The following is a 27,334-nucleotide window of genomic DNA, read 5'->3' on the forward strand; positions in this document are numbered from 1 at the left end:
AGTACCATACGAGTTTTAAATGCTTCAGATTAACCTTAACTACAAATTAAACCTTAAAGGAGGGACACCTGGTGGCTCTGTGGTTGAGCGTCTGCCTTTGGTGCCAGTCGTGATCCCAGGGTCCGGGGAGCCTGCTTCTCCCTCTGCCTGTTTCTCTGCCTCTCTGTGTGTCTCTCATGAATAAATAAAATCTTTAAAATAAAAAAAAAACTTAAGAATTAAATTATAAATAAATAAATAAATAAATAAATAAATAAATAAATAAATAAATGAAAGCCATGTTGTTAGATGTCTTTAGGGAAAGAGGCTTCATAAATCTGTCCTCCCTCCATTCCGTAAGGTTATACTGGTGACCTGTCTGAGCACAAAGGTAAGTGTTTCCTCTAGAGAAAAATCCCTGGTCAGTTCAGGTCTTCAGAATATCTTCAGAAATACACACTTCATGTCAAAAACTATTAATCCACCTACATGGGTCCTCCATTTGAGTGGGTGAACCAAAATAGGATGGGTCATGATAGGATTAAACATAGTCAACAGACATGCATTACTCTAATGGTGTTGAGAGGCAGTATACTGCGGCACTGGCCTCAGCTACACTTCTCTGTGAGACATTGAGCTTCAGCTTCCTCATCTTTAAGATGAAGGTAATAGTAGCACCTTTCTCAAAGTGGTGGCATGAGGCTTATATGAGATAATATGTGAAGAAAGTGCTTAGCAGCATACCTGATAAATGGTAGGCATTCATTCAACAAATTATGAAGATGATGGTGGTGCCCACATCATAAGATGGTATTGAACATTATATATGCAAAGCCTGTTACACAATAGCCAATTCATAGTAAGGAATCAATAATATCAACAATGGGGTAGCCATCATGTCTAGAGCCGACAGGAATAGGAGTTTAGATTGCTCTAGGAGGATACCACAAAAAGCCCGAGGATCCCATGTCTGTTTCTCTTTCTGTTGTAAGCTACAACAGATTCAAACTCTAAAACTGCTACAGAATCATGATCCCTCTGGGCGCCTACATGGTTCAGTGGTTGAGCGTCTGTCTTTGGTTCAAGTCGTGATCCTGGGGTCCTGGGAGAGAGTCCCGTATGGTGCTCCCCACTGGGAGCCTGCTTCTCCTTCTGCCTGTGTCTCTGCCTCTCTCTGTTTCTCATGAATAAATAAATAAAATATTTTTTAAAAAGAGAGAGAATCAGGATCCCTCATACCCAGAAGTACTCAGATGTGGCTGGACCTCCAAGGGCTTGTCCTCATTAAATGGACCCATCAAGTTCATTTACAGCCTCAGCTCAGGAATCAACTCACTGGCTGAGGGAATTTCTGAGTGAAAATTATCAATTTCCTTGAAACTTATTATAGTGAACAAACTGAAAGAATCTCATTCCAATCTTTAAATGCCAACTGCACCCACCACCCCAAAAATTCTTGCATCTCTCACTCCCTACATTCCTATCCCATAAGACTGGGACTATAGAACTATCCTCCTCAGTCTTTATTTTGTCAGACAAAAGCTCAAATTCAATAGAAGGGAGAGGACAAGTCTTACATAGGATCTAAATAAGAAATTACTTTAAAATAACTATCACATTAAACTAAAATTCTCTCAGCATTAACAAGTACAAACACTAACAGTTACATTTTGACACAGATATCTCTGCCCTTCAAGACTTTGGCAGACAAATGCTGTAACAGACCAAACTATGATGACTCTGTGCAGCAGTATTTGTTGCTACAGCAAGTGCAATAGGAGTATGCAAATTCTCTTTAGGAAATCATCTGGAACTGAATGTAGCATTGTTGGAATAGTGTGTAGGCCAGATTTACATTATTCATGAGACAGTCTCCCCTCATTTTAATTTACATTCAAAACACTGGCACAGAGCTTGCTCAAGTCACTGTCAGTAATAGAGCCTTTAAATTTGAGGAACAAAACAGAGAGAGAACACATAATTAATGTTACGCATTAAGCATGCAAGTACCTTTGCTTCCATTTCTATTTCCTTTTTTTTTTTCCATTTCTATTTCTTAAGCATTGTCAAATTTTAGGATACTTGGCTATATCTTGAAGAAATAAAAAAAAAAGTATCTGCACTGAGTGTTAGAATATTCAGCATAAAGTTTTGCATGCATTAAAGAAATATAAAGTAATAACGTTTCAGACACCAGAAACAATTCAAGCATGGTCTCAGTGGGAGTGTATTCTCCGTTCTTGGCCTATATTCCAATGACTGGACATTGACACAGGGAATAAATATGTCTCCTACAGACAGAAGTGCTACCCACATTGAAGGGAAGTCAATAGAAGTGTCAGCCACTTCATCAAGCTAAAACTGAGCAGTAAGTACCAGTAAGTACAGATCTTATTATAAAGCAAAGGCCCTTTACCCTCAGCTCATAACTGGGACAGTGTTTAGGTAGATATTCACCCAACAAGCATATGGGCCTTTAAAAAGGTCCAAGCTGTTCAAAGAAAATGAAGTCCAAACTTCATAGCATATATAAATAGAATAACCATATTTTATCACCCGAACCAGAATACTTTAAAGAGCAAAAAGGAGTACTATTAATAATTACTCTAGGACAACAGACATAAACCAGAACTGTCCTGGCAAGCCAGGATGGATGGTCACCCTACCTAAAGATATAGTTACCAGAGGGATGTTTAGTATCAAGTTGACAAGTAATGACTAATCTGGAAGACTGAGGGACACTGGAGATTACCTATCAATTTTAGGATTTTTTTTTCATTAATACTTTATTGTCTTTTTTTAGATTTTTATTTTCACAGATGATCATGTTAAAACAAAAGAACAGGAAAACTATATGACAAATATTTATTAAATTTTGCTATATGATTCACTAATTTTGTTGAGCACTCAAATGTGCTAACAAAAGTCTTGAGGAAAAAAAAGTCTTGAGAAGAACAGGAAATACGGGGCAAGATATTTTGTCAGTAAATTTCATACCTTGGAAGACTGACCTATGACCATCAGTTTTCTGCAAATGGTGTAAATGTAAATGGTACCTAGATGAAGAAAAAGATTGTTAACATGTTTTACAGTTAAATAATGGGAAATTTTATATTCTAATTTCTATAGTTTAAGTCTGTAGTTCCTAAAACAAGTGCTATTATCTTATGAAAAAGTCTGGTAATGGTTATTAGAGAGTTGGTTATAATCATTACAATTTTTTTGTAACTTGCAGCCAAATAATTTTAAAAACTAATTTGAGGGATCCCTGGGTGGCTCAGTGGTTTAGCGCTGCCTTCGGCCGAGGGTGTGATCCTGGAGTCCCGGGATCGAGTCCCACGTCGGGCTCCCTGCATGGAGCCTGCTTCTCCCTCTGCCTGTGTCTCTGCCTCTTTCTCTCTGTGTGTGTCTCTCATGAATAAATAAATAAAATCTTTAAATAAATAAATACAAATAAATAAATAAATAAAATTAAAAACTAATTTGACCATATTTTAAGTAAGTTGACATAGGAAACCTTCTATCCCCATGTGAAAGGCAGTTTAAGTTTTGAAATATATTGAAAAGAATATTTTAGTAGCATAATTTATGTACCCTGTGCTTTTATTAATTCATACAAAATGCTATTAGTGCCTATGGTTTCTTTATGATTGAAAAACTAAAGATTTATCTCCAATAATATTAGAATACATATTTATCAAAATGGCACAATAATAAACAAGGAAATTCATGATAATTTAAAAATCAAAATGTATAATAGCTTGCATTTTATTTATTTGCAGTCTCATAATAATTAATCCTTTATTAAAGTATGTCCTATAAGCACTCTAGTGAAAAACGGCATTTCCAGTTCTTATTAAAGACCATTCAAGTATGATTTTTTTTTTTTGGGTCAGGCCATTAATTAAATGAAAACATAAGGCTAAAAAAAATAAAAATAGTACCACACTGTCTTGATGACCACAGCTTTGTAGTACAACCTGAAATCTGGCATTGTGATGCCCCCAGCTATGGTTTTCTTTTGTAAAATTCCCCTGGCTATTCGGGGTCTTTTCTGATTCCACACAAATCTTAAAATAATTTGTTCTAAGTCTCTGAAGAAAGTCCATGGTATTTTGATAGGGATTGCATTGAACGTGTAAATTGCCCTGGGTAGCATTGACATTTTCACAATATTAATTCTGCCAATCCATGAGCATGGAATATTTTTCCATCTCTTTGTGTCTTCCTCAATTTCTTTCAGAAGTGTTCTATAGTTTTTAGGGTATAGATCCTTTACCTCTTTGGTTAGGTTTATTCCTAGGTATCTTATGCTTTTGGGTGCAATTGTAAATGGGATTGACTCCTTAATTTCTCTTTCTTCAGTCTCATTGTTAGTGTATAGGAATGCCATTGATTTCTGGGCATTGATTTTGGTTCCTCAAAGAATTAAAAATAGACCTGCCCTACGACCCAGCAATTGCACTGTTAGGGATTTACCCCGAAGATTCAGATGCAATGAAACGCCGGGGCACCTGCACCCCGATGTTCCTAGCAGCCATGTCCACAATAGCCAAACTGTGGAAGGAGCCTCGGTGCCCATCGAAAGATGAATGGATAAAGAAGATGTGGTTTATGTATACAATGGAATATTACTCAGCCATTAGAAACGACAAATACCCACCATTTGCTTCAACGTGGATGGAACTGGAGGGTATTATGCTGAGTGAAGTAAGTCAATCGGAGAAGGACAAACAGTGTATGTTCTCACTCATTTGGGGAATATGAATAATAGTGAAGGGGAATATAAGGGAAGGGAGAAGAAATGTGTGGGAGATATCAGAAAGGGACACAGAACATAAAGACTTCTAACTCTGGGAAATGAACTAGGGGTGGTGGAAGGGGAGGAGGGCGGGAGGTGGGGGTGAATGGGTGACGGGCACGGAGGGGGACACTTGACGGGATGAGCACTGGGTGTTATTCTGTATGTTGGTAAATTGAACACCAATAAAAATTAATTTATAATAAAAAAAAATAAAAAAATAAAAATAAAAATAAATTTAAAAAAAAAAACATAAGGCTAAAAAACTGGCAGAGATGGAGGTAGGGGTGGGGAACAACATCACCAGACAACTCTCTCTATATATAAAGGACATTATCATACTATAAACATACCCCAAAGATGGTAACATGCCTTAAAAAGCATGTAATTATAATGACAAGTAGTCTAAATATTTTCTATAAAATATGTGATCTAAAATTCATAACCAAAAAATAAAATAAAATAAAATTCATAACCATCCAAATTCAACAATTACAAATCCGTGTTCACACTTAAACTTTAAAAGCTTCTGAGAAAACAGCATCTGCTCCAAAATACACATCATTTGATTAAAATACACTTGTAAGCATGGCATAATAAACATTAATTACATAAGTGACAAAAAAATATCAAACTTTTAAACACAGCAACATAAACTTTATAGAGAATGCCATAGGTCCTTAACATTCAAGGACTCAGCCTTCTTAGTGTGACTGCCCCCACGACATGGCATTAGTTATTTCATATAAGATTTACTGAGGAAGAAACCACTTGGCTAGTAACAGCTCAAATCCAGTGTTCTTACCTCAACTAGGCTTCGTTGACCTCTGCTCTTAATCTTTAAAAATGAAATTGTCTGTGTTTCTTTATTTTAAAAGTCACCAAGTAAGGATACCCACAGCAAACTCATGCCTCCCTGCAGAACACGTGATTCAGGTGTTAGCCAGGAGTCTGTATAAACATGTCAGTAATGGGAACTGGGGAATTTCAGAAGACCTCAGAAGACTGCCCTCAAGAATGACAAGGGCCCTCTGTATTTTTAAAATAAGATTTAACCTTTCCAGACCTAGTATGTCCTAACTATACCTGAATCCTCCTTTGATGGTTCAAATTTCCACAGCAGAAGCCTGATAGAGAGTAAATGACATAAAATGGAACACAGACTAAATCTTTACAATCTCAGGATGTCCCTGAAAATTTGTTTTATTTTTAACCAAATCCCTAATATGGAGTTTATTGCCTTGTGTGTGACTCCTTTTTATCCAAGATGGCCACCACCAAAGTAATCCGGCTATGTGAGGGTTGAAATGAGTCAGGATTGGGTTGGTTGTGAAGTAAGGTATTATGCAATAGTCACACACCCAGTTTGAGTTTGCGAAAGAACCAAAATCAGTTAACTATCTTAAGAAACCAAGAGTGTGTATGTGTAATAGTCAATTAAAAGTAAAGAGAATCAGTATTAATGTCTAATAGAAAAGGTAAATGTATTTTGATAAACTGACTGCAGGCCAATTTATTTTTCATTACTTTAACTCCAAACTTTTAAAACTACAAGGTTTTTGCACCTGTTAATCCCGCAGTCGAAATGCCCATCCCTCCAAATATCCAGACGTCTCAGTCAGGTGTTTAACTCAAATGTCATCTCAGTGACGCCTTCCCTGACCATTGTTTAAAATAGCAGCCCAGCCCCAACCCAACCTCTGCACTCCCTATCCCCTTCTTAGCTTTGTTTTTCTCCATAGTACTCATCACTACCTGGCACACCATTTAATTTTGATTTGTTTATCATCTCCCTGAAGCATTATGTAAGCATGAGTACAGAGTTTTTGTCTATTGTCCACTCCTGTGTCCCTAGCACTTAGAACAATGTCTGGCACTTAATAACTTTGAGGTGAGTTCATTAAAAGAGGGACACTAATTAGCAAAACTAAGTATATGTATCTCCCACAATCCAGCAATCCTAATCCTGGACATAAATCCCGGAAAACTCTAGCACAGGTTTGTAAAAGGACGTGTGTAAGGATATTCACTGCAGAATTATTTGTGCAACTATAGAGGTAGGGCAAACCAGGTGCCCACCTTGAAGGCTGTAGGGATATCTGGAATACAATTCAACAGGCAGAATTTAATGAACTAGATTTACATATAGGAACCTGGTTTGGCTCCAAAACTATGTTATTGAGTGAAAAAATATTTAGGAAACAGAACAAAATCCAGAGCATATGTATATAAAAAAAGCACACACCAAGTAAAGGTATCTAGAAGACACAGAAATTGTTTTGTTTTGTTTTTAGAATATTAGGATTATTTGCATGTGATCTTAAAAAGACTGCAGACAAGGAATTACGTTGCATCATTTCCATCTCTCGAGTAGGACCCAACCCTCAGGCCCACCACTCTGTCTTGAGCACAGAACCTCTGGTCCTGCTCAGTCCCTGCCAAGATATGTAAACAACTCAAGACGAAGGAAGGTAATAGCTATTCAGGGAATCACAGATCTTCTTGAAGACCATCAGGCACAAAAGCTTAACAGTCACTGGACTGAAAATTTCTTCCAAAATCGGACTCATCTCTGACAGCAAATGTAAGGTCCAGTTTCAATCAAAATGTCAAAAAAAAAATTATTTGGGGAGGAAGAAGAAGGAAAAGGCTAGGAAACATACTTTCAGTTGCCAGGGATGAGGAAAAATCCAATACATTTTCTTTTAAGTGATTTTGCCCTGGTCTTACACACATAGAATACACTGTCATTTTTCTTTTAAGAAATTATCCAGAGATCAATAAAGCAGGTGACTGATGATAACTTTAAAAATAATTTAAATTGAATTTAAATGGTAACTCCTTAAAGAGAAAAGCAGATGCTATATTTTGATAGATAAGACTCTTTACCAAGACAAATATAATGTATATATGTGTATCTATACAACGTAGATATGTATATAAATCCACTATACACACACATACACATACATTCTCAGAGCTCCTCACTCAAAAGCAGGTAGGAGAAGGTTGATATGTAGAAAGCAACAGTCACAGGACTAGGTATTTGAGCAAAAGACCAATAAATGGATGATGCTTAGAACTAATCTAACCTGAAGTGGTCCTTTGATCCTTCTCCATTTATATTTACTTATTAACCATGGCCCCCACTTCTATACACCTGAAACTGACTATCCCTACAGCCTCTGACCCTCCCTTGAGCAGAAAATTCAAAGACATGCTTTTTAAGTCCCTGCTTATAAGGATAAACTAAAATGCAACAAAAATATAAAAAGACAAAAACAAAAACCCCATAATCATCACCATTTTAATATAAGAAATTTTTTAGAATTTGGATACATAATTTTTTTGTCGTTTTTATTTTTATTTAAATTCTAGTTAACATATAGTAGAATATTAGTTTCAGGAGTAGGATTTAGTGATTCATCACTTATATATAACACCCAGTGCTCAAAACAAGGGCCCTTCTTAATATCCATCACCCATTTAACCAAGTTAACCAATCAAATTACGATCAAATTTGGCATTTAAATAACTTTCTGAAAGTCATGATAAAAAATAGAAGACATTGACATATACCATTGAAGATAATCCAGCAAAGATGCTCCTGGGGCAAAGCCACCTGCATGATGAGTCTTAAAGAGGACAAAATATGCAGACACTGGGTCACAGAATCTTTATTCTGCAGGTTCACATCATTGTCACAGACCAGCTCATAGTTGCAAATATTTTTGCCACTTAAAGCATGAAACTGAAACACAGGGAAAATATAAATAAGAATATAAATAAGGTTTATGCAACTTAGAAAAGTATTTCTTAAAATGTGAAACAGTAAAACAGAAATGATTCTGCTTAAATAAATTATATAGTACTATAGACTGAATGTTTGAATTCCTCCCCCTCCACACACACACACACATTTTCTACACTGAAACCTAACACCTAGCGTGATGGTATTTGGATAATGGGGTCTTTTGGGAGAGGCTGTCACAAAGGTGGAGCTTTCATGAACAGGATTAGTACCCTTATAAAAGAGACCCCAAGGAGCTCCCTACTGCCTTCTGCCTTATGAGGACACACTCAGAGAGAAGACAGACATCCATGAACCAGGAAGTGGGCCCTCACCAGACACCAAATCTTCTAGCACCTTAACGTAGTGGTTGCCAGCCTCCAGAACTAAGAGAAATAAGGTTATTTAGACCATCCAGTCTATGAATTTTTGTTATAACAGCCCTCAAGGACTAAGACATATGGAAAGAAATGTGGTAAAACAAGTTTCTTCAAAGCATCCATTTAGTCAAGCTTACTTGTCCTTAGTCATAAAAACTTCAAAAGTCAAAAAAGGTACAAAATTCTATTTCCAAGAACATAGAATTGAATCACATTTTGTGACTCTTCACAGCATTTTAACTTATTAATTTGGATGCAACTGTTACCATTTACACAATACATTCAAGCAATTGTTTGTTGCGTACCTCTATTTGCCTCTTAAAGCAATAGGGACTCAAGGTCGAAGACATGGTTCCTGCTCTTGGCAGAAGGAAAAGCATTCTAGGCACATGCAATGTTAGGAATGCTTAAAGTGGTTGCTGTGGTCACTGAATTGAAAGTCTTTTATAAGGCTGGGTTAAAAAGCTTAAAATAAAGAGATTAGGCATGCCTGGCTGGCTCAGTTAGAAGAGCATTCAATTCTTGATCTTGGAGTTTATGAGTTTGAGCCCCATGTTGGGTGTAGAAATTACTACAAAAAAATAAACTTTGGAGCACCTGGCTGGCTCAGATGGTGAAGCATGCCACTCTTGATCTCAGGACCATTGAGTTTGAGCCCCACGTTGGTATAGAGATTACTTAAAAATAAAATCTTTTTTTTTAAAAAAAAAAGAGCAATTAAGCTATTAAGGTAGTCCCTGGTCAGAACATGGAGTGTATTCCACATCATTCCAAGGAAAATGGACTTTAGCCAAAAGGCAGTGGAATAAAATGATTTGATTTATAGTTTAGAAGTTTAGAAGTTAATCCTGACAAATTGTGTAAGATAAAAAGCAGAGGATGGGGCACAAAGCTACAAGCAGAGAGGCTAAGAAAAATCAAAGGCCTTTGAGGTAGTCCAGAGATAACACAGTCCTGACATGGGTGCTAGAATCAGGGAGGAAGAGAAAGAGATTGATTGATTGATTTGAGAGCACGCATGCTCACAGTGGGGTGGGGGAGGGGCAGAAAGAGAGGGAGAGAGAATCCCAAGCAGAACCCCAAGTGCAGAGCCTGACATAGGGTTTGATCCCAGGACTGGAGACCATGACTGCAGCCAGAACAAAGAGTCAGACGCCCAACTGACTACATCACCCAGACACCCCAAAAAAAGGAAAGATTTAAGTTTTGTCTTGAGATTTAAGTTTTATCTGACTCAATAGGATTTATATATTTTTTTAAGATTTTATTTTTTTGAGAGAGAGAGAAAGTGAATGAGAGAGAGAGAAAGAAAACATGAGTGGGGGGAGGGGCAAAAAGAGAAGCTGACTCCTCACTCATCAGGGAGCCCAATGCAAGGCTCTGATCCCAGGACCCTGGGATCACGACCTTAGCAAAAGGTGGATGCTTAACCAACGGAGCCACTCAGGTGCCCAAGATTCAAGAGGATTTAGATGTGGGAGGTAAGAGAGAGAAAACAGTATACAGTGATTTCCTCCTTGGGGGAGTGGCTCGTGCCAATTACGGAGGAAGAGGAATGAGTTAAGTTTAGGATATGTGGAGTTTGAGATGTTCATGACATAAATCTCAGAAGAGAGATTTTGGCTAGAGAATCATCACTACTGCTAAATGTGTGGGAGTGCACACACAATAATACAAATGGGCCTTCCTCTACCACATGAGATTTCCCACTAGGATACATATATACTATTTCTAGCCATTATATAACTAGTATCACAGAAAAAAAGAGATTTATTGACTGCATGTACATGTTGGAATAGTTATCTTCAAAATGTTCTCTCTCTTAGAAGCCAATAGTGAAACCTCATATATTTTGAGTGTCAGGCCTATTCTATTATTATCTCGCCAAACCTAACACAATCCTTTGAGTTCTTATTGTTATTTCTGTTTTACAGATGAGGAAACTAAAACAAAGAAATTACATAACTTCTCCAGGGTCCCATCATTAGGAAGTGCACAGCAGATCTTTGAACCCAGGCAGGCTGGCTCTAGAGACCGATTCTTACCAACCCCGCCATAATGCCTCCCTACAGTACATACAAGGGGGATCATTAAAGAACATGAGTAAGTATCTTTGCACAAAAATATCTTGACAGTAAATTTTACATTATTATTGCTTCATCTATGATTTTTATGTATTTAACTCCAAAATCTATTTCTCTAACAAAATTTCTCAAGACCTCTAAGTTTATTGTCCAGCTCTTACTGGGCAACATTTTCAATCCATTCATTCTCTTACTCACTTATTTTTATAGACATTTATTGAGAAACAGTGTGCCAGAACCTCAAACTTAGCATGTAAAAAAAAAACAAAAAAAAAAAAAACAAAGTCTTCACAGATTTCTCATGCCCTTCATGACGGTCCTCCTGGCACACTCTTCCATTGGCTTCATTGCTTTCCCATCTGCCTCTAGTCTTTGTCCTTCTAATCTATTAGTAGTGCTTCTAGATTAATAATTCTGACTATATCACTTTATTTATTCATTCATTTTGTAAAGCTTTATTGAGTATGTATTACATACCCGGCACTGTTCTAGGCACTAGAGGTCAAAGATTAGAGCAGTCCCTGTCCTCGTGAAGCTCAAATTCTAGAAGCGGAGGCAGGCAATAAAAACATAAACAAATAAAAGTGTATCTGGTGATAATAAGTAATATAAAGAAAAATAAATCATGAAGTGCAAGAGACCTGAAGGAAGTAAGAGATGAACCACACAGATATCTAGGATATGAGCTTTCTAGAAGGAGCTCACCAGTACACTGGTATTAAACCAAGAGGCTGGGTGGAAGCAGAATCACATAATAGTACAAGAGAAAAAGACGGAACCCTGGACCGGGGTGGTAGAAAAGGAGACTTAAAAAGTCTAAATTCCTAAGCTTTTCATCCAGTACTCCTCCCAGCGGGGTGCCAATTTACATTGCCTAGTATTCTTATTCATGTACTTATGGTAAAGCCAAATTGAACTGCTCAAAGTGCTCCAAACATGCCTTGAGAATTAAACCACTATTAAACCGTATATTGTTTCTGAAATCTTGAATAATCACCAAGTTCGGAATAACATAGCTTTGGAATCAGACTGATTAGGGCTCAAACACCAACTCTGCTCAATGCTTTAAGTGGGCTGGATTTCTTAGTCCCTGTTTCCACATCTGTAAAAGAGGCATTGCAGTACCCACCTTCTGGGACTGTAATGAAGCTACAAGGAGACAATTCATATAATGCATACAGAAGAGTACCGAGCACCTGGCAACCACTCAACCTGTGAATCAATGGTAGCAATCAACATAACAATAATACTGGTTATATTAGGAAAAAAGCATGACATTTTTTGTATTAAAAGATCTATGTTTGATCTCCTGAGCCACTAATTAACTAACTGTGCCCTTAGCTTTCTTTTTCTCTTTTGTAAAATGAGGATAATAATAATATCTAATTCATAAAGTTACCGAGGATCAAATATGTTTTCCAAAGCACTTTGTAAACTAAAAGCACTCTACAAATATTAGTCATTATAATGATAATAATCATCTGCTGGAAGAATGAGTGATTATTGTGACACAATCTCCAAAATCTTTACAAAGTTTAATAAGTACACTTTCTTATCCATAACTAAGAACATTTATTAAGTAACTTATAGCACACAAGCAAATGCCATGCTGAGCAAATGAAAGACATTTAGAAGCTGTCAACTAAAGAATGCATCACATGGCTAATCATAAATGGTAGCTAAAATAGCTACTGCTTTCCTCTTACTGTATGTGCAGCAGCTTGGTCTCCAAAGCCTTTTGGAAAAAAAGCAGTTTTGAACTGATTCACATCTGCTTTATTCTCATCAAAGCTGATACTGAACTGCTGAAGATATCTTCCATAGCATTGTAAAAGAGCCAGTTTATATTCCTGGAGGAAATAAAAAGAGAACTTGATGAAAGTTTCAAAGTATCATTTTGCTTATCATTATTAAAATTTGGTAATATTCATATTATTCTTAATAGTATCAATGCTGATTATTACTGTAACACTCTTACTACCACCACTACCTTATTACTACCGTTATCACTAGCATTTCTAAACACATATTATGTGAAGACATGCACTGGTATTTCATGTGCACAATTGCATTAATCCCCTCCCAACAAGCCTATTGTGAAATAAGGCCATCACAATCTCAAGGAGGAGAATATTTACCAGGGTGTGAATAATGATGATATAATAATGAGAATATTCACCAGGGTGTGTGCAGTAATATCTATCTATATATACTCAAAATCCAAAAAATTCAACATCACTGTGTCATGGTAATCCACCTACTCAGAGAGGCAGATGAGTTGCATAACTGGCCTTGCCTCTCTGACACATCCTAAGTTCCAAAAGAGAAAAGAAAGGAGGTGAGGGGGGGTGGGGAGATGAGCAAAGGAGGGAGAAAAGGAGGAAGGAGGGAGAGAGAGAAAGGAAGGGAGAGGAGAGGCAAGGAAACATGCTCACTCTCTTCTGTCAACAGGCTCTGAAGCTGCATCAGGACAAATTTTTAAAAGTCTGAGCTACTGTTATAGTTAGGATTCTTGTTAGTCCTAATTCATGCTTCTTTTTTTTTTTAAGATTTTATTTATTTATTCATGAGGGACATAGAGAGAGAGGCAGAGACATAGGCAGAGGGAGAAGCAGGCTCCCTGCAGGGATCCCAATGCAGGACTCTATCCCAGGACCCCAGGATCATGCCCTATGCCGAAGGCAGACACTCAACTACTGAGCCACCCAGTAACCCCCCAATTCATGCTTCTGTTTCCATAACAAAATTAAGGCTCGTTTCTACAGCGCACAGGGCACAGTTGACCTGGAGTTTCAGGGCAGGGTTGATGAGCAGGGTTGTGGATATGAGTCAACTGCACACCTTCATCAGCTTCCTCCCCTACAACTGTCTCCAGGAAAAGCAACTATTCTAGGTGTCTACTACCAGCAGAGTTACCTAGCCCGATAGGAGGGATATACAAACTTTTGTTTCTATTTCAATTGACTTGTTACTCTTCACTAATTCTGAATCTTTTCCTTTCTTAGTTCATATAATGAATTCAAATCTAGGTTCAAAACAAGACTATTCCAACAAAATGACCTTTACTGGAATTAAATAAAAATAAAGAGATTCTAGAACCAAAGTCACAACTCAAGTTCATTTTCAGGATTCTAAATACCTTTATCAGCCCACTATTCTCATCATTGAAAAGTAGATAAAATGTTTTGCTTACTCCTTTAAGTAAATTTTACAATATCCTATCTGGGCCTTTCTATCTGAAATATTCTGAATCCTTAAATATCACCAACTTCTAACATGTTCTTCCTCCCTCCACCAATATCCACTCCACTCACCTAAATACTCCATAAACAACACCAAACTGTGGTGTATATCACCAGCTTCTTACATTTAGGAGAAGCATAAAAGCAGAGGGAACACTCTTCTAATGTTTGTCAAAACAGTGATTACACTTTACATGAATATAGCTCACAGGTTGGATTTTGTCCATCAGTTTGTTTGCTTTCTATAGTTATCCTTTGGAGAAACTTTTTAGTCTACAGTTTTCCTTTATTTTTAACTTCCTAAGAACCACGGTCCAATTACATGAAGCTAAGCTGATGCTCTAATTTTTGGCAGCAGACAATAGATCGTCTTCATTATAAAATTTCTCCCACATCTCATCCTCCATTTGCTAAATTTCCCTTTCACCAAAAAATAAATAAATAAAAATTTAAAAATTCAAGTCCAGAAAATAGAAATGGAGGAGGAGAATAAAGCTGAAAAAACTGAAGCTCAAGAAAACATTGAAAATACTCTAAAAACACTCTGGATAAAAAAAAAAAAAAAAACTTTTGGTCCAAGGATTCTAGATGTGTCAAACAATCATCCTTGGAAAGTTTGGGGCCTATACCAGAGCCTAAGGGGAAAATGTACATTATCATTAACTAAAAACCCAGCTATGGTGTGGTCTTACTGAACCAAGTCCACAGCAATTCAAGACCCGGGCATTGATAGGAACCAGAAATTGGGCACAAGCTCAGTTTGGAACTCAGTGCTAAGCAAGAAACAGGGCATGCAAGGAATAACTGCTATAATTACATATAGCAAAACATTAAGGAGCTGAAAGTCATTAAAACAGGGCACACTGGGAACCAGACAACATAGCAGCAAGGCAAGGAACCATGAAAGTTGTCACTGGGCAAGGTCAGCCATGTGAAAAATAACAGGAAGTGGTGTCTGGGCTCCTTTGTATGAAGTAGGAACATGATGACTCAGCATTTCCTGTTGGACACCTACCACACCCTCGGTTAACTAGGGGCTGTGTGCCTGCCCAACCCCAGCCAGCTATCTTTCTGTTCAGGAATCTCTCACCTCTGGAGAATCTCAACTACAAAATTAAAAAACAAACACTTTTTTGGTTACTGTGCCTCATTAAAATTTGTAGCATTCATTCATATTTTTCCAAGAAAAAAAATCAAATAATGTAAAACAGGAATCGTATCAAACTAAATAATAATAATTACCCAAGTAAGTTTCATTTAGGCCCTTTTTACTCCAGAGGCACTTACTTTCATTTCACAAAGGCTATCTCCAACCTTCAGAAGCTTTTCATTGTAATAGGCAGCTGGCAGCCGGGGGGCATATTTGGTCCAGATATTAAACAAAGAGGTGGCACTGTAAAAATCATAAAATAAAATCTTATTTTCAAAGTCAGCAGGAAACCTCAATTAATTACTAACAAATCCTTAAAAAGTTATTTTGTACTGTCTTTCCAATGTGCCTTACTGTTAATGTCTAATTATTACTAAATAGTTAATATTATTGCTTCCTTTATTCTATGCACTGATTGAAGCTCTTTAAAAAAAAAAATATTTATTCATTTGAAAGAGAGAGTGGGGAGAGAGCACAAGCAGAAGGGGCAGAGGGAGAAGCAGACTCCCCGCTGAGCAGGAAGCCTGAGGCAGGGCTTGATCCCAGGACTCTGGGATCATGACCTAAGCCAAAGGCAGATGCTTAACAGACTAAGCCACCCAGGCGCCCCTGATCCAAGCTCTTTATATGCATTTTTTAAACAGATTTTGCTTTCTAAAGTAGTTTCAGGTTCATAGAAAAATTGAGCAAAAGTTATGCAGTGTCCCCATATACTGCATGTCCCACACATATGCACAGCCTTCCAACCCACCACCTCCCCCAGTTACCAACATCCTCCACCATAGTGGTATATTTGTTACAACTCATGAATCTACATTGACACATCATTATCACCCAACATCTACAGTTTATTTTACGGTTTAGTATTAGCAGTTACACATCCTCTGGGTCTGGAAAAATGTATAATGATGTGTATCCATCATTATACTATCACACAGAATAGTTTCACTGCCCTAAAAATCTTCTGTGCTCTGCCTATGTATGCATCACTCTCTCCCTCCCAGAACCCCAGGCAACCACTGAGCTTTTTATTATCCCTACAGTTTTGCCTGTTTCAAAATGCCATTTGGTTGGAACCATACAACATGTAGCCTTTTCAAACTAGCTTCTTTCACTTAGTAATACACATTTAATATTCCCTCATATTTTTTATGGCTTGATAGCTCATTTCATTTTAATGCTAAATAATATTCCATTGTCTAGATATACCATTTTATTCATCCATTCACTTACTGAAGGGTATCTTTTTTGCTTTCAAGTTGTGGCAATCGGAATAAAGCTGCTATAGACATCCATGGGCAGATTTTTGTATGGACATAAGTTTTCAATTCCTTCGGGTAAATACCAAAAAGCCTGATTGCTGGATTGTATGTTAAGAGTATGCTTAGTTTTGTTAAGAAACCACCAAACTATCTTCCAAAGTTGCTGTACCACTTTGCATTCCCACTAGTAATGAATGAAGAGTCCCTGTTGCTCCACATCCTCCCCAGCATTGGGTGATGTCAGTGTTCTGGATTTTGGCCATTCTGATAGGTGTGTAGTGGTATCTCATTGTTTTAATTTTCATCTTCCTGATAATATATATTTTGGGGAGCATCTTTTCATAGGTTTATTTGCCACTTGTATTATCTTCTTTTATGAAATGTCTGTTAAAGTCTTTGATCCATTTTTTAAGTCAAGTTGTTTGTTTTTTTATTAATTGAGTTTTTAAGAGTTCTTCATATATTTTGGATAACAGTCCTTTATCAGATGTCCTGGAGAAATACTTTCTCCCAGTCTGTGGCTTGTCTTTTCGTTTTCTTGATGGTGTGTTTCACAAACCAAAGATTTTTAATTTTAATGAAGTCTTGCTTATCAACTCTTTCCTCATGGACTGTGGCTTTGGTGTTCTATCAACAAAGTCATTGTCAAACCCAAAGTCATCTAGATTTCTTCAGTTATCTTTCAGGAGTTCCACAGAATTTTACATTTAGGTTTGTGATCAATTTTGAGTTAATTTTTGTGAAAGGTATAAAGTATGTACTAAGATTCAATTTTTGCATGTGGATGTCCAGTTTTCCCAGCACCATTTTTAAGACTATCTTTGCTCTATCGTATTGCCTTTGCTCTTCTGTCAAAGAATCAATTGATTACATGTATCTATGTCTATTTCTTGGCTCTCTGTTCTGTCTCAATGATGTGTATTTTCATTCTTTCACTGATACCACACTGTCTTGATTACTGTAGCTTTAGAGGAAGTCTTGATTGAAGTCAAGCTGTATCAGTCTTACAAAATTTGTTCTCCTCCAAATTTGGAGAACTGGATTGACTGTTCTGGGTCTTTTGCCACATGCATTTTTGTTTTCATTTCATTCCACAACAACCTTGAGATAGGTAATATCAATATCCCAGGTATATAGTTGATAAAACTGAAACTCATTATATCCACGATCTTAACTAGTATTATCACTATACTTGCCTGTCCCCTGGAATGTAAACTATCTGAGGGCAAGGACTTTGACTATGTTATTCATTGCCCAGCCTCAAGAGTGGTGAATATCTAGTATATATATGTCCTCAACAATTATTTGTTGAAAGAAAAAATGAATAAATAAATGACTAAGAAAAAAATTCCTTGTTCTTAGTAAGAGTTCAAGGATTTCACTATCGAGTCAGTCCATTAGGGTTCTATTTCTTTTCACCATGTAAACCAAAATAAAACATGTAGTATTCTCAAAATGGTTTCTAATTAGTTTCAAAGGGTAGAAGATTACTGCCTATTTTGTTCATTCATTTAGTTAACATTAATCCTTCCTACTCTCTCAGAAATTACAAATGCCTCTAGGAAAAATCCAAATTTTCCTTAACAGTTTTTGAATCCTATCTCATAAATTTCTAGATGAGGACAGAGCTGTGTACTAAATGAATATGTGTCCCCTTGAAATTCTTATGTTGAAGTCTTCGCCCATGGTGAGGCTGTATTTGGAAAAAGGTGCTCTGAGGAAGTAATTAAGGTTCAATGATTCAGGTTAAATAAGGTCATAAGGGTGGGGCCCTGGTCTGATAGCATTAACACCCATCTAAGAACACTAGAGAATTTGCTTTCTCTCCTTTGTACTTGCTCAGAGGCAAGGTTATATGAAGACAAAGTGGTCTTCTGCAAGCCAGGAAGAGCGCTGTCACCAGAAACTGACCTTGCAAGACCTTAACCTGGGACTTCTAGTCTCCAGAACTGTGAGAAAATAAATGTCTGTTGTTTAAGCCACCCAAACTATGGTGTTCTGTTATGGCAGCCCAAACTAATTTGTAATTACTAATTAGTAATTAATAGCCCAAATTGACTAATACAGGTTGGAATGTAAACTTAGGGACTGAAGATGGCTCAAGTACTTATGATATATGTTTAGATCTTATCAGAACAACCTCAACAGAAACATGTCAATTAATTCATTCAAATAATTAAGTGATAGTGATTGAGTTACAAGGGAGAGGTAGGGGATAGGATATTCTTGCCTGCTTCAACTGATAAATAATATTTTGGTGGGCAGCCTGGGTGGCTCAGCAGTTTAGCGCTGCCTTCAGTCCAGGGTGTGATCCTGGAGACCTGGGATCGAGTCCCTGCATGGAGCCTGCTTCTCCCTCTGCCTGTATCTCTGCCTCTCTCTCTCTCTCTCTGTGTGTGTGTGTGTGTCTCTCATGAATAAATAAATAAAATCTTTAAAAAATATATTTTGGAAATATATGTATATACATGTATATATGTGAAAATATATACATGTACCAAATACATGTACCAATACAGCCAAATACCAAATACAGTACCAAAATCTCTTCCAAAAGGAAGAGATTTTTTGATTTTTTTTTAACTTTTCACTTTCATTTGCTGCTTCATGAAATGTCACAGTATTAGAATAAATGTAATGGATCCCAAAAGTCAGCTAGAATTCTTAAATCATGTAGATGAAAGACTTAATGCTTTCCAACCTTAAAGATGAGATAATGATGACTATGTTTATTACTCATAAAAGAAAAATACCCACTTTGTTAAATCAATCAAGGTTATATAATAAGATAATTTTTTTAAAATGAACTTTAAGTTCAAGTTAAGACTGTTCACTGAGAATGGCTTACATAATGATTAAACAAGGAAAATATAATATACACTATATAATGTGCATCATTTAAGAAAACATTAATATCTTTTGGATTGCTGATTTATTATAGTTGCTGCTGGATAGTTATAAATCTCTAAAATAGAAAATCAAGACTATATAAACAGAATATGTTAATCTCATGTGGTTATGACAAAAGCATATCTTTAAAAAGATCTATCATACTTTGAATAGAATAACATTGCCAGTATGATCAAACTCTGTATTTTAGATACTGTGAATTTTTATGCTTATGTAGTTCCTATAGTCATAAAAACTTTTTTATTCTAAAAAATAATCATTTATCAAATATGTTATAAAAGCAAATCCTACCTCCTGTATTCTTAACTAGCCTCCAAATTGTCATTCTTGCTCCATTTGGAAAAGATTAGATAAACATATATAAAATATTAAATGAGGTTAATCCCTTGCCCAAAACTACCCAATGGTTTCCCACTCCATTTGGGATAAAGGCAAACTCCATAAAAGGCCTCTAAAACCTTCCACAGCCTCACCTATGCCTCTTATCTCACCTCATACCACTGCACTCATATTCACTAAGCCATGCTTACTGGGCCTCTGTTCATTCCTCCCAAGTCTCTGGCTCTTTCCTGCCAAGATCTTCCTATATGCTTGTTCCCTCTGTTTATCCTCTCTCCTTGCCTGGTAGCCTTCTAATCTCAGCTTAATGTCACCTCCTTCATCGTTTCTCTGAAAGTAGGTCCCTGCTGCGTTCTCTTTAAGCCTCTGCTTAAGTGTCACCTATTCTGACCACATTATTGGAAATTGCAATCTCCTATCTCCTACTCCATAACCCTTCCTCTCTTTAGCTTTCGTCCCAGCATTTATTACTTTCGAGGTTACCATAAAATGAACTTCTTTACTGTTTATTGCCTACTTCCTCCTCTAGAATATAAGCACCATGAAGACAAGGATCCTTGTTTGGCGCACTGCTGTATCCCCCACACCTAGTACAATGCCTGGCACATGTTAAGTGCTCAGTAGCTTCTTCTTTCATAGCACTTGTTTGTATGCTGACTTAATGACTCATTGAAACCTAACCTCTCTCTGTCTCTCTCTCTCTCTCGTTCTTGCTCTCTTGACTGTAAACTCCATGAGCACAGATTCCCTATCTATTTTGTTCATCATTATATAACCTATGGCTAATGCATTGCTGGGTACATAGCAGGCATTCAATAAAAGTTGTGTAAATAAATAAATAAATATCTAAATTGTGTAAGAGGTTGTTAGATTGCTAAGGACCATGTCAATCATTAATGTTTGTGATTCTCTTACAGTCTCTTTAAAGATGGGACAGATACTGTACTTAACAACTGGCCCAGGTCTACTTTCCCATATATAATAATTATTGAAAATACAAGGATAATAATCCTTGAATTCTTTCAATATCAAATACTCATTGAAAGTTTGCTCTACCCCAATCACCAGGCTAGTTGCTAGATAGAAAAATGAAAAACACACACATTATCCAAAGTCAGCAGGGAGGTTATATTCTAATGGGGGAAATGGATAATGCACGAGAAAACAAATAAATAAAAAACATAAATGGGTGGCTGAACCTGCACTAAGTAGGAAAGGCCATCAACAGAGGTAAGAACTAAGCTAAGCCCTGATAGAAAAGAAGGAGCCAGATATTTGAAAAGCTGAGGATAAAACATTTCAGACAAAGGCGACAGCAAATATAAAGGCCCTGGGATGAAAAATATAGTATCTGCCTCCCTGGAAAGTCCTGAGAGAGAAGTGAGGGATGGGTTGAGATGGAAGAAGCAGGCAGAGCCAGATGCTCAGACCCTAGAAGACAGAAGTCGTAAATTTATTCTAAAAGCAATGGGAAGCAATAGAAAGTCTTGAGATAGGAGAGTGGGTGGTTGATTTATAACGGTTACCCCGACTGCTAAAGTGAAGGATAGATTTGAGACTCCAGAGGCTGTGGGGAAAGCACAATATATGGTGGTTTGAACTATAATGCTCGTTCTGGAAATGGGAAGAAAATGTGCTATCTAAGGCACAAGAGCAGAAGTGTTTTAAATAGAAATATATATAGCTAGTTATGTAATGCATTTTCCTTGGTCAAGTCGTGGTTCTCATCTTACTTGGCCCATCAGCAGGATTTGCCATCGTTTTTTGTTTTTTGTTTTCCAAAGATTTTATTTATTTATGAGAGACACACAGAGAGAGGCAGAGACAGAGGTCGAGGGAGAAGCAGGCTCCACACAGGGAGCCCAATGTGGGACTAGATCCCAGGACCCTGGGATCACGCCCTGAGCCAAAGGCAGATGCTCAACCACTGAGCCGCCCAGGTGTCCCAGGATTTGCCACCGTTAGTCAACTATTCCTTCCTACTTTCAAACAGTTTGTCTCCCTGACTTCCAGCACACCACACACTTACTGGTTTTCCTCCCACCTCCTTGACCACTCCTTCTTAGTCTCTGCCACTTTCTTATCTTCTCTACGGGTCAGTGTTGGAGCGTCCCATGGTTCGGTCTTCGGACTCTCCTTTTCTCCATCTACACTAACTCCCTTAGCTATCCCATCAAGTGTCATGATTTAAATATCATTAATATGCTGACAAATCTCAAATGTCTCTCTCCTTTGACCTCCAGATTCAAATGACCAACTATCTACATAATAGTTCTGCTGGGATGTTGAATTACATTTCAATCTTAATATATCTGAAATTAAACTCTTGGGATGCCTGGCTGGCTCAGTCAGTGGAGCATGTGACTCTTGATCTTGTGGCTGTGGGTTCCAGCCCCGTATTGAGTATAGAAATTACTTAAAAATTAAAAAAAAAAAAAAATCTCAAAAAAAAAAAAAAAACACCGAAACTCTTTATCTGCCTCTCTCCTACCAGAAACCTGTTCTTCCCACAGTCTCAATCCCATGCCAGGAACCTCACACTTCATTCTCCCTTGTGCCTAACTCTTCCCACAGAAATCTTCATCACTTGCTGTTCTATCTCTTTTTTCATCTTTCTCAAAGGTCACTTTTCTCAATTTACCCTGACCATGCTCCCAGCCACCCCCATTCTAAATTTCAGTGTCGTAACTTACCTTCCATCCCCACACTCTGCTCTAATCTTCTCCCTAGCACTTCTTTCCCCATAAAATGATTTCTCTTATTTGCTTAGTAGCTGTCTGTAGTAACAAAAATATATGCTCCGTGAGGGTACAAATTGTCCTACCTTTTGTGAATTTGATGTTTTCCTAGTTCCTAGAATGGTACCTGCTACATAGTAGATGTTCAATAAATAGTTGAATTTATTAATGAATAACAAATGTAAGTTAAAACTATGTCTTCATATTAATTAAATGCATGAATAAAAAATAAAAGTGGAGGGATCCCTGGGTGGCTCAGCGGTTGAGTGCCTGTCTTCAGCCCAGGGCCTGAACCTGGAGTCCCGGGATCGAGTCCCTTGTCAGGCTCCCTGCATGGAGCCTGCTTCTCCCTCTGCCTGTGTCTCTGCCTCTCTCTCTCTCTGTCTCTCTCTCTGTGTCTCTCACGCATAAATAAATAAAATCTTAAAAACAATTAAAAAATAAAAGTGGAAATTAGTTCAACTGGTATTCTTTGACATTTGTCTACATTGGTAACTGTTCGGTTTGCAAGGGATTTTGACTGGGAAAGAAAGATGGTAACATAATCAAGAAAGATCCTTTAAAAATAAGTCATTTGACACTCGGTGATAACATGGGGATAGAAAGCCCCCAAAAAGGCAAACACATGTGCAAAATGAGTTACAAAAATCAGTAAAAAAAAAAAAAAAAAAAAAAAAATCATTGTGATCCTAACAGCAATTCACAAAACGGAATTCACGTGCACGTTCACAGAATCACATACTTCGCGGCATCAAGAACTTTTTCAAAAACCGAAGCTACCTCAAAGTCATGCCTTTTGCTTCACACACAAAACTGTACCCACCACATGGAAAGTGAGGCCCTGAGCGCGTCACACATTTTCTTGGCAAGTGGGAGGGGCTGCGGGGCACTCCGGGGGAACGGTGAGTTAGGAGAACGCTTCTGGGTTGGTTTTGATTTTGACCCGGGCAGGAAGCCAAGGTATAACCCTGACCAGGGATTAAGGACTGTCCTCGCAACGAGCCTCCACTTCCGAATCGTCGTGGTCGTCTCCAGGGCCGCCGCGCTGACCTAGCTGCGGCCCCGCGGGCGCAGCCTCCTGGGCATCTCCCCACGAGCCGCCCTTCTCCGGCCGGCGCCCGGCGCCCGGCGCCCGCGCCCTGCCTCCGCTTACCAGTGCCGGTGGAACTCGTGCTTCTGCTCCTCCGTTGTCGCCAACGCCTTCTTTCTCCTCATAAAGCCTAGTAATTCCCGGATTTCCCTCTCGCAGGAGGCCAGCAGCGGGTTTTTAGCGTCCAGGGGCCCATAAAACACGGCGAGGGGCAGAGAGCTCTCGAGGCAGGCGGAGCGAGGCACTGGGCTCGGGGAGCTCTCCTTGGACTCCGCGGGCGACTTGGAGAGGGCGTTCGAGGTCGGGGCGGGGTCGGCGGCGGTCCCGACGGGGACAGGGAAGTGGGAGAGGGGTTGAAGGGAGAGGTCGAGGAGGCGCCGAGCGCCGCCATGTTGGCGGGACCCCGGCCGGCCGAAGTGTGTGTACACGCGGTTGCCTGGCGACGGTCTCGCGGCAACCAGGCCTCCCGCGCGCTTTCGGGAAAACACAGCGACCCCTGGAGGGCGAAGGGAGAGAGAGCCCGGTCCAGGAAGGAACGACGCTCCTGGGGGCTTTTTTTTTCTTTTTTTTTTTTTTTGCCCTCTTGCTCACTGGCCCCGCGGTAGGAGAGAAGAGAGAAGATTGTGCGCAGAGCGCCCGCGGATAGTAGATCCAAAAACTTAGTGAAATAGCAAATTCAGACTATACTCGTTTTCCATTTCGACCACTTAATGATGATAACGATTGTTATCATGTGCCAGGCGTTGTTCTAAGCGTTTGTCACATAATCTCATTGATCTCATTTAATCGTGATAACAGCTTTACCACGTAGGGTATTAGGAGTAGCTCCATTTCCCGATTTAAGACACCAAAGTTCACGCATCAAAGTCAGAGTAAGCCGTAGTGTCGGGGACCAGATCCCAGCCTCCGGACTCCAAAGCCTGGGCTCAAAATGAATAAGCTTCACTGGCCATCCAAAAAAACCTAACCTTATCAATAAAATCGAAATTAGGAAAATATCTGACAATTTAAGAATCAAGTTCGTGGGACGCCTGGGAGGCTCAGTGGTTGAGCATCTGTCTTCAGCTCAGGTCGTGATCCCGGGGTCCTGGAATCGAGTCCCGTGTCCGGTTCCCCATGGAGGAGCCTGCTTCTCCCTCTGCCTGTGTCTCTGCCTCTTTCTGTGTGTCTCTCATGAGTAAACAAATAAAATATTTTTTTAAAAAAAGAATCAAGTGCATGCAAATGATCCATTCTCTTCCCTCTTTTTGTACCTTGAGGTCTGTAACTGTGGAAATGATGTCTGTGCCTAATAAGGTTACATTATAGTTCTTCATTTATGTTTCCCCTTACTCTAATTATCACTGTATTCTAAATAAGCATTTCACTTGAAATTAACTGCCGGATATTATTGCATACTTGCGGCTTCAAGTGTTAACTCTCAAAATACTGTAGCGTTTTAAACCGATTTTAGGTCTTCTGATTGGAAAACTGTATGCCCTAAGGAAAATATGTGAGGACCAGGGAAGTTCTTTCCCTGCATATTATGGGCAACAATAAGTTCATTTACTTACTTAAGGTATAAGTTTTAACTCATTGAGAATCTGCTTGCTTTATAAATTAGGCAATGCCAAAAATTAAGAGAAGAAACAAATGTTTGATGTCTTAGAAAAATAGATTTTTAACACTGAAAAGTGTTACTGGTTCTGTCACACATAAGAATAAATAAAGATAGTGACCCTAACACCCTGTGAGCCCAATTTTCCACTTAAGATTAAGAAGCTTATTGGACCACAGCCTGATTTCTTTCAGGTCTGACCTAATTTCTTGCAGGCTCTGTGGGCCTGTGCTAATTTATGAGACTGGCCTAATATGTCATGTGTACTGTACTCTAATATTCTTTGAAGGAAAATGATGATGATTTTGTTCTTCAGAACAGGTAATTGTGACCCAAGAACCTTTCTTGTCAAGACACTTCACTGTAGGAGTTCAATTCTCAGGATATAGAAATCATTATTTAAGATTTTATCTTGTCTCTAAGTGAGCAGTAAAAATGTTAAGACCTTTAAGATTTTAGGCCTAAAGAAGTAATTCATTCTTGGGGCATTTACAAAAAATATTAATAGATCTTCCTTTTGAAAAAATGAGCTTGATAAATTCTTTCTGTTCTCATCTTCTCCTTTTCTCACATAACGGACTGGTCTATTTCAGATCAAAAGCTGATGTAATTTGCCACTGAGTTCTACCTATTATATCGATGAATTATGAAACTGCAAGATAAAATTAAAGTGGTCATAGAGGAGGAAGGAAAAGAAAAATAAAACACATGAAGTGGGGGTTCTTTCCCCCTCGATCTGTCTATTCTCACAATCTTACTAAGTGTGCAGGCACTTACATTTCAATATCACCAGTAAAAGAAAAAGTGACTTATTAAATTCAGGTACTTGAATTATGTATCTTAGTCATAGCATTGCATCTTAGTCATTTTCTTCCTTGCAAATACACAGTTGACAATGCTTCACTTGCAGTAGTTTTTAAAAGCTTGTCTGAATATTTAAATGGCTGCTGTACTCTGAATCATCATCGTGCTAAGATGGAAGTTTCCATTTTGTTCAGTTTATATTTGAAACACTTTTTTTACATTTTTCAAGGTATTATCTTTCTTGTAATGAGATGCAGCTATTAGAATATCTTTTCTACTCCCTTGTCACTTCACTTTATTCTTTCCACTGTAGTGAAAGAATGGAGCCCTGCAACTATTGTGTCTGGAAGGGCTAAATAATGTAAATAGCTTCCTTATAAATAATGTAAATTGCTGTTTCCTTATAATTAGTGTCTCTGCAGGCTGCAAGGATCCTTTGTGCTCATTCAAAAGTCTTTCTCATCTAAAGTTACTGTTAGAGAAGGAATAAATAAGGTTAGTACTCTTTCTATTCCTAATTTAGTTGTTAATCATTTGGGCTGTCCCAAACATGTACCTATATATGATCTTTAAAAAAAAAAAAAAGCCTCCAAAGATCTCCTTTTCCTACCTCACCACCTAATATTTAAACTTTTTAAAAAACTTCTCCATCCTTTCATTTAGTCAAACACAACAATTTCTTTAGCGTGTCGTACAATGCATAGGTGAACCCACACATTCCTCATAAGAAGCAGATGACACACAACTAACCACAATAAAAAAAAAAAGGTATGCTGTGAAATGTGCCATAATAAAGATTTTTTAAACACTGTAGGAGTCCAAAGATGAAGTTTGGAACTGGAGAAAGAACAGATGATTCTGGAGAAGGTTATATTTTAGCGCTAGGCTGTCCCTGCTCCTCATTAATAGAAAGCCCTTGCAACAGGGATTTGCCTATTTACTGTGATAACCCAGCACCAGAGCCTGGAACCTGGTACAGAGTAGTATGGCTTCATAAATCTTTGTTGGAATGAGTGAATGGAAAAAAAATAAGACAACATTTAAAAGGATATCACTGATTGAGAGAAAAGCCTGAGTTAGGAACAAAGTTATAAACATACATGGTGAGTTACATAAATCATCTGTCTATTGTGGTGAACCAAAGACTATAGTAGATCCAGGGGCAAAA

General features: G+C 38.1%; 1 protein-coding gene across 1 annotated transcript in view; it reads right to left on the bottom strand.

Moving 5' to 3' along the window:
* CFAP54 (cilia and flagella associated protein 54) overlaps positions 1-24,156 on the bottom strand; it is a 299,369-nt gene extending 275,213 nt beyond the window's left edge. Inside the window, 6 exon segments of the mRNA XM_055336223.1 lie at positions 2,977-3,035; positions 8,360-8,531; positions 12,741-12,884; positions 15,564-15,669; positions 23,829-24,091; positions 24,094-24,156. Coding sequence (XP_055192198.1) covers positions 2,977-3,035; positions 8,360-8,531; positions 12,741-12,884; positions 15,564-15,669; positions 23,829-24,091; positions 24,094-24,156 — 807 coding nt within the window.
* Between the last annotated feature and the right edge of the window lie 3,178 nt (positions 24,157-27,334).

This window comes from Nyctereutes procyonoides, unplaced genomic scaffold (genome assembly GCF_905146905.1).
Source record: "Nyctereutes procyonoides isolate TBG_1078 unplaced genomic scaffold, NYPRO_anot_genome, whole genome shotgun sequence".
Lineage (NCBI taxonomy): Eukaryota > Metazoa > Chordata > Mammalia > Carnivora > Canidae > Nyctereutes > Nyctereutes procyonoides.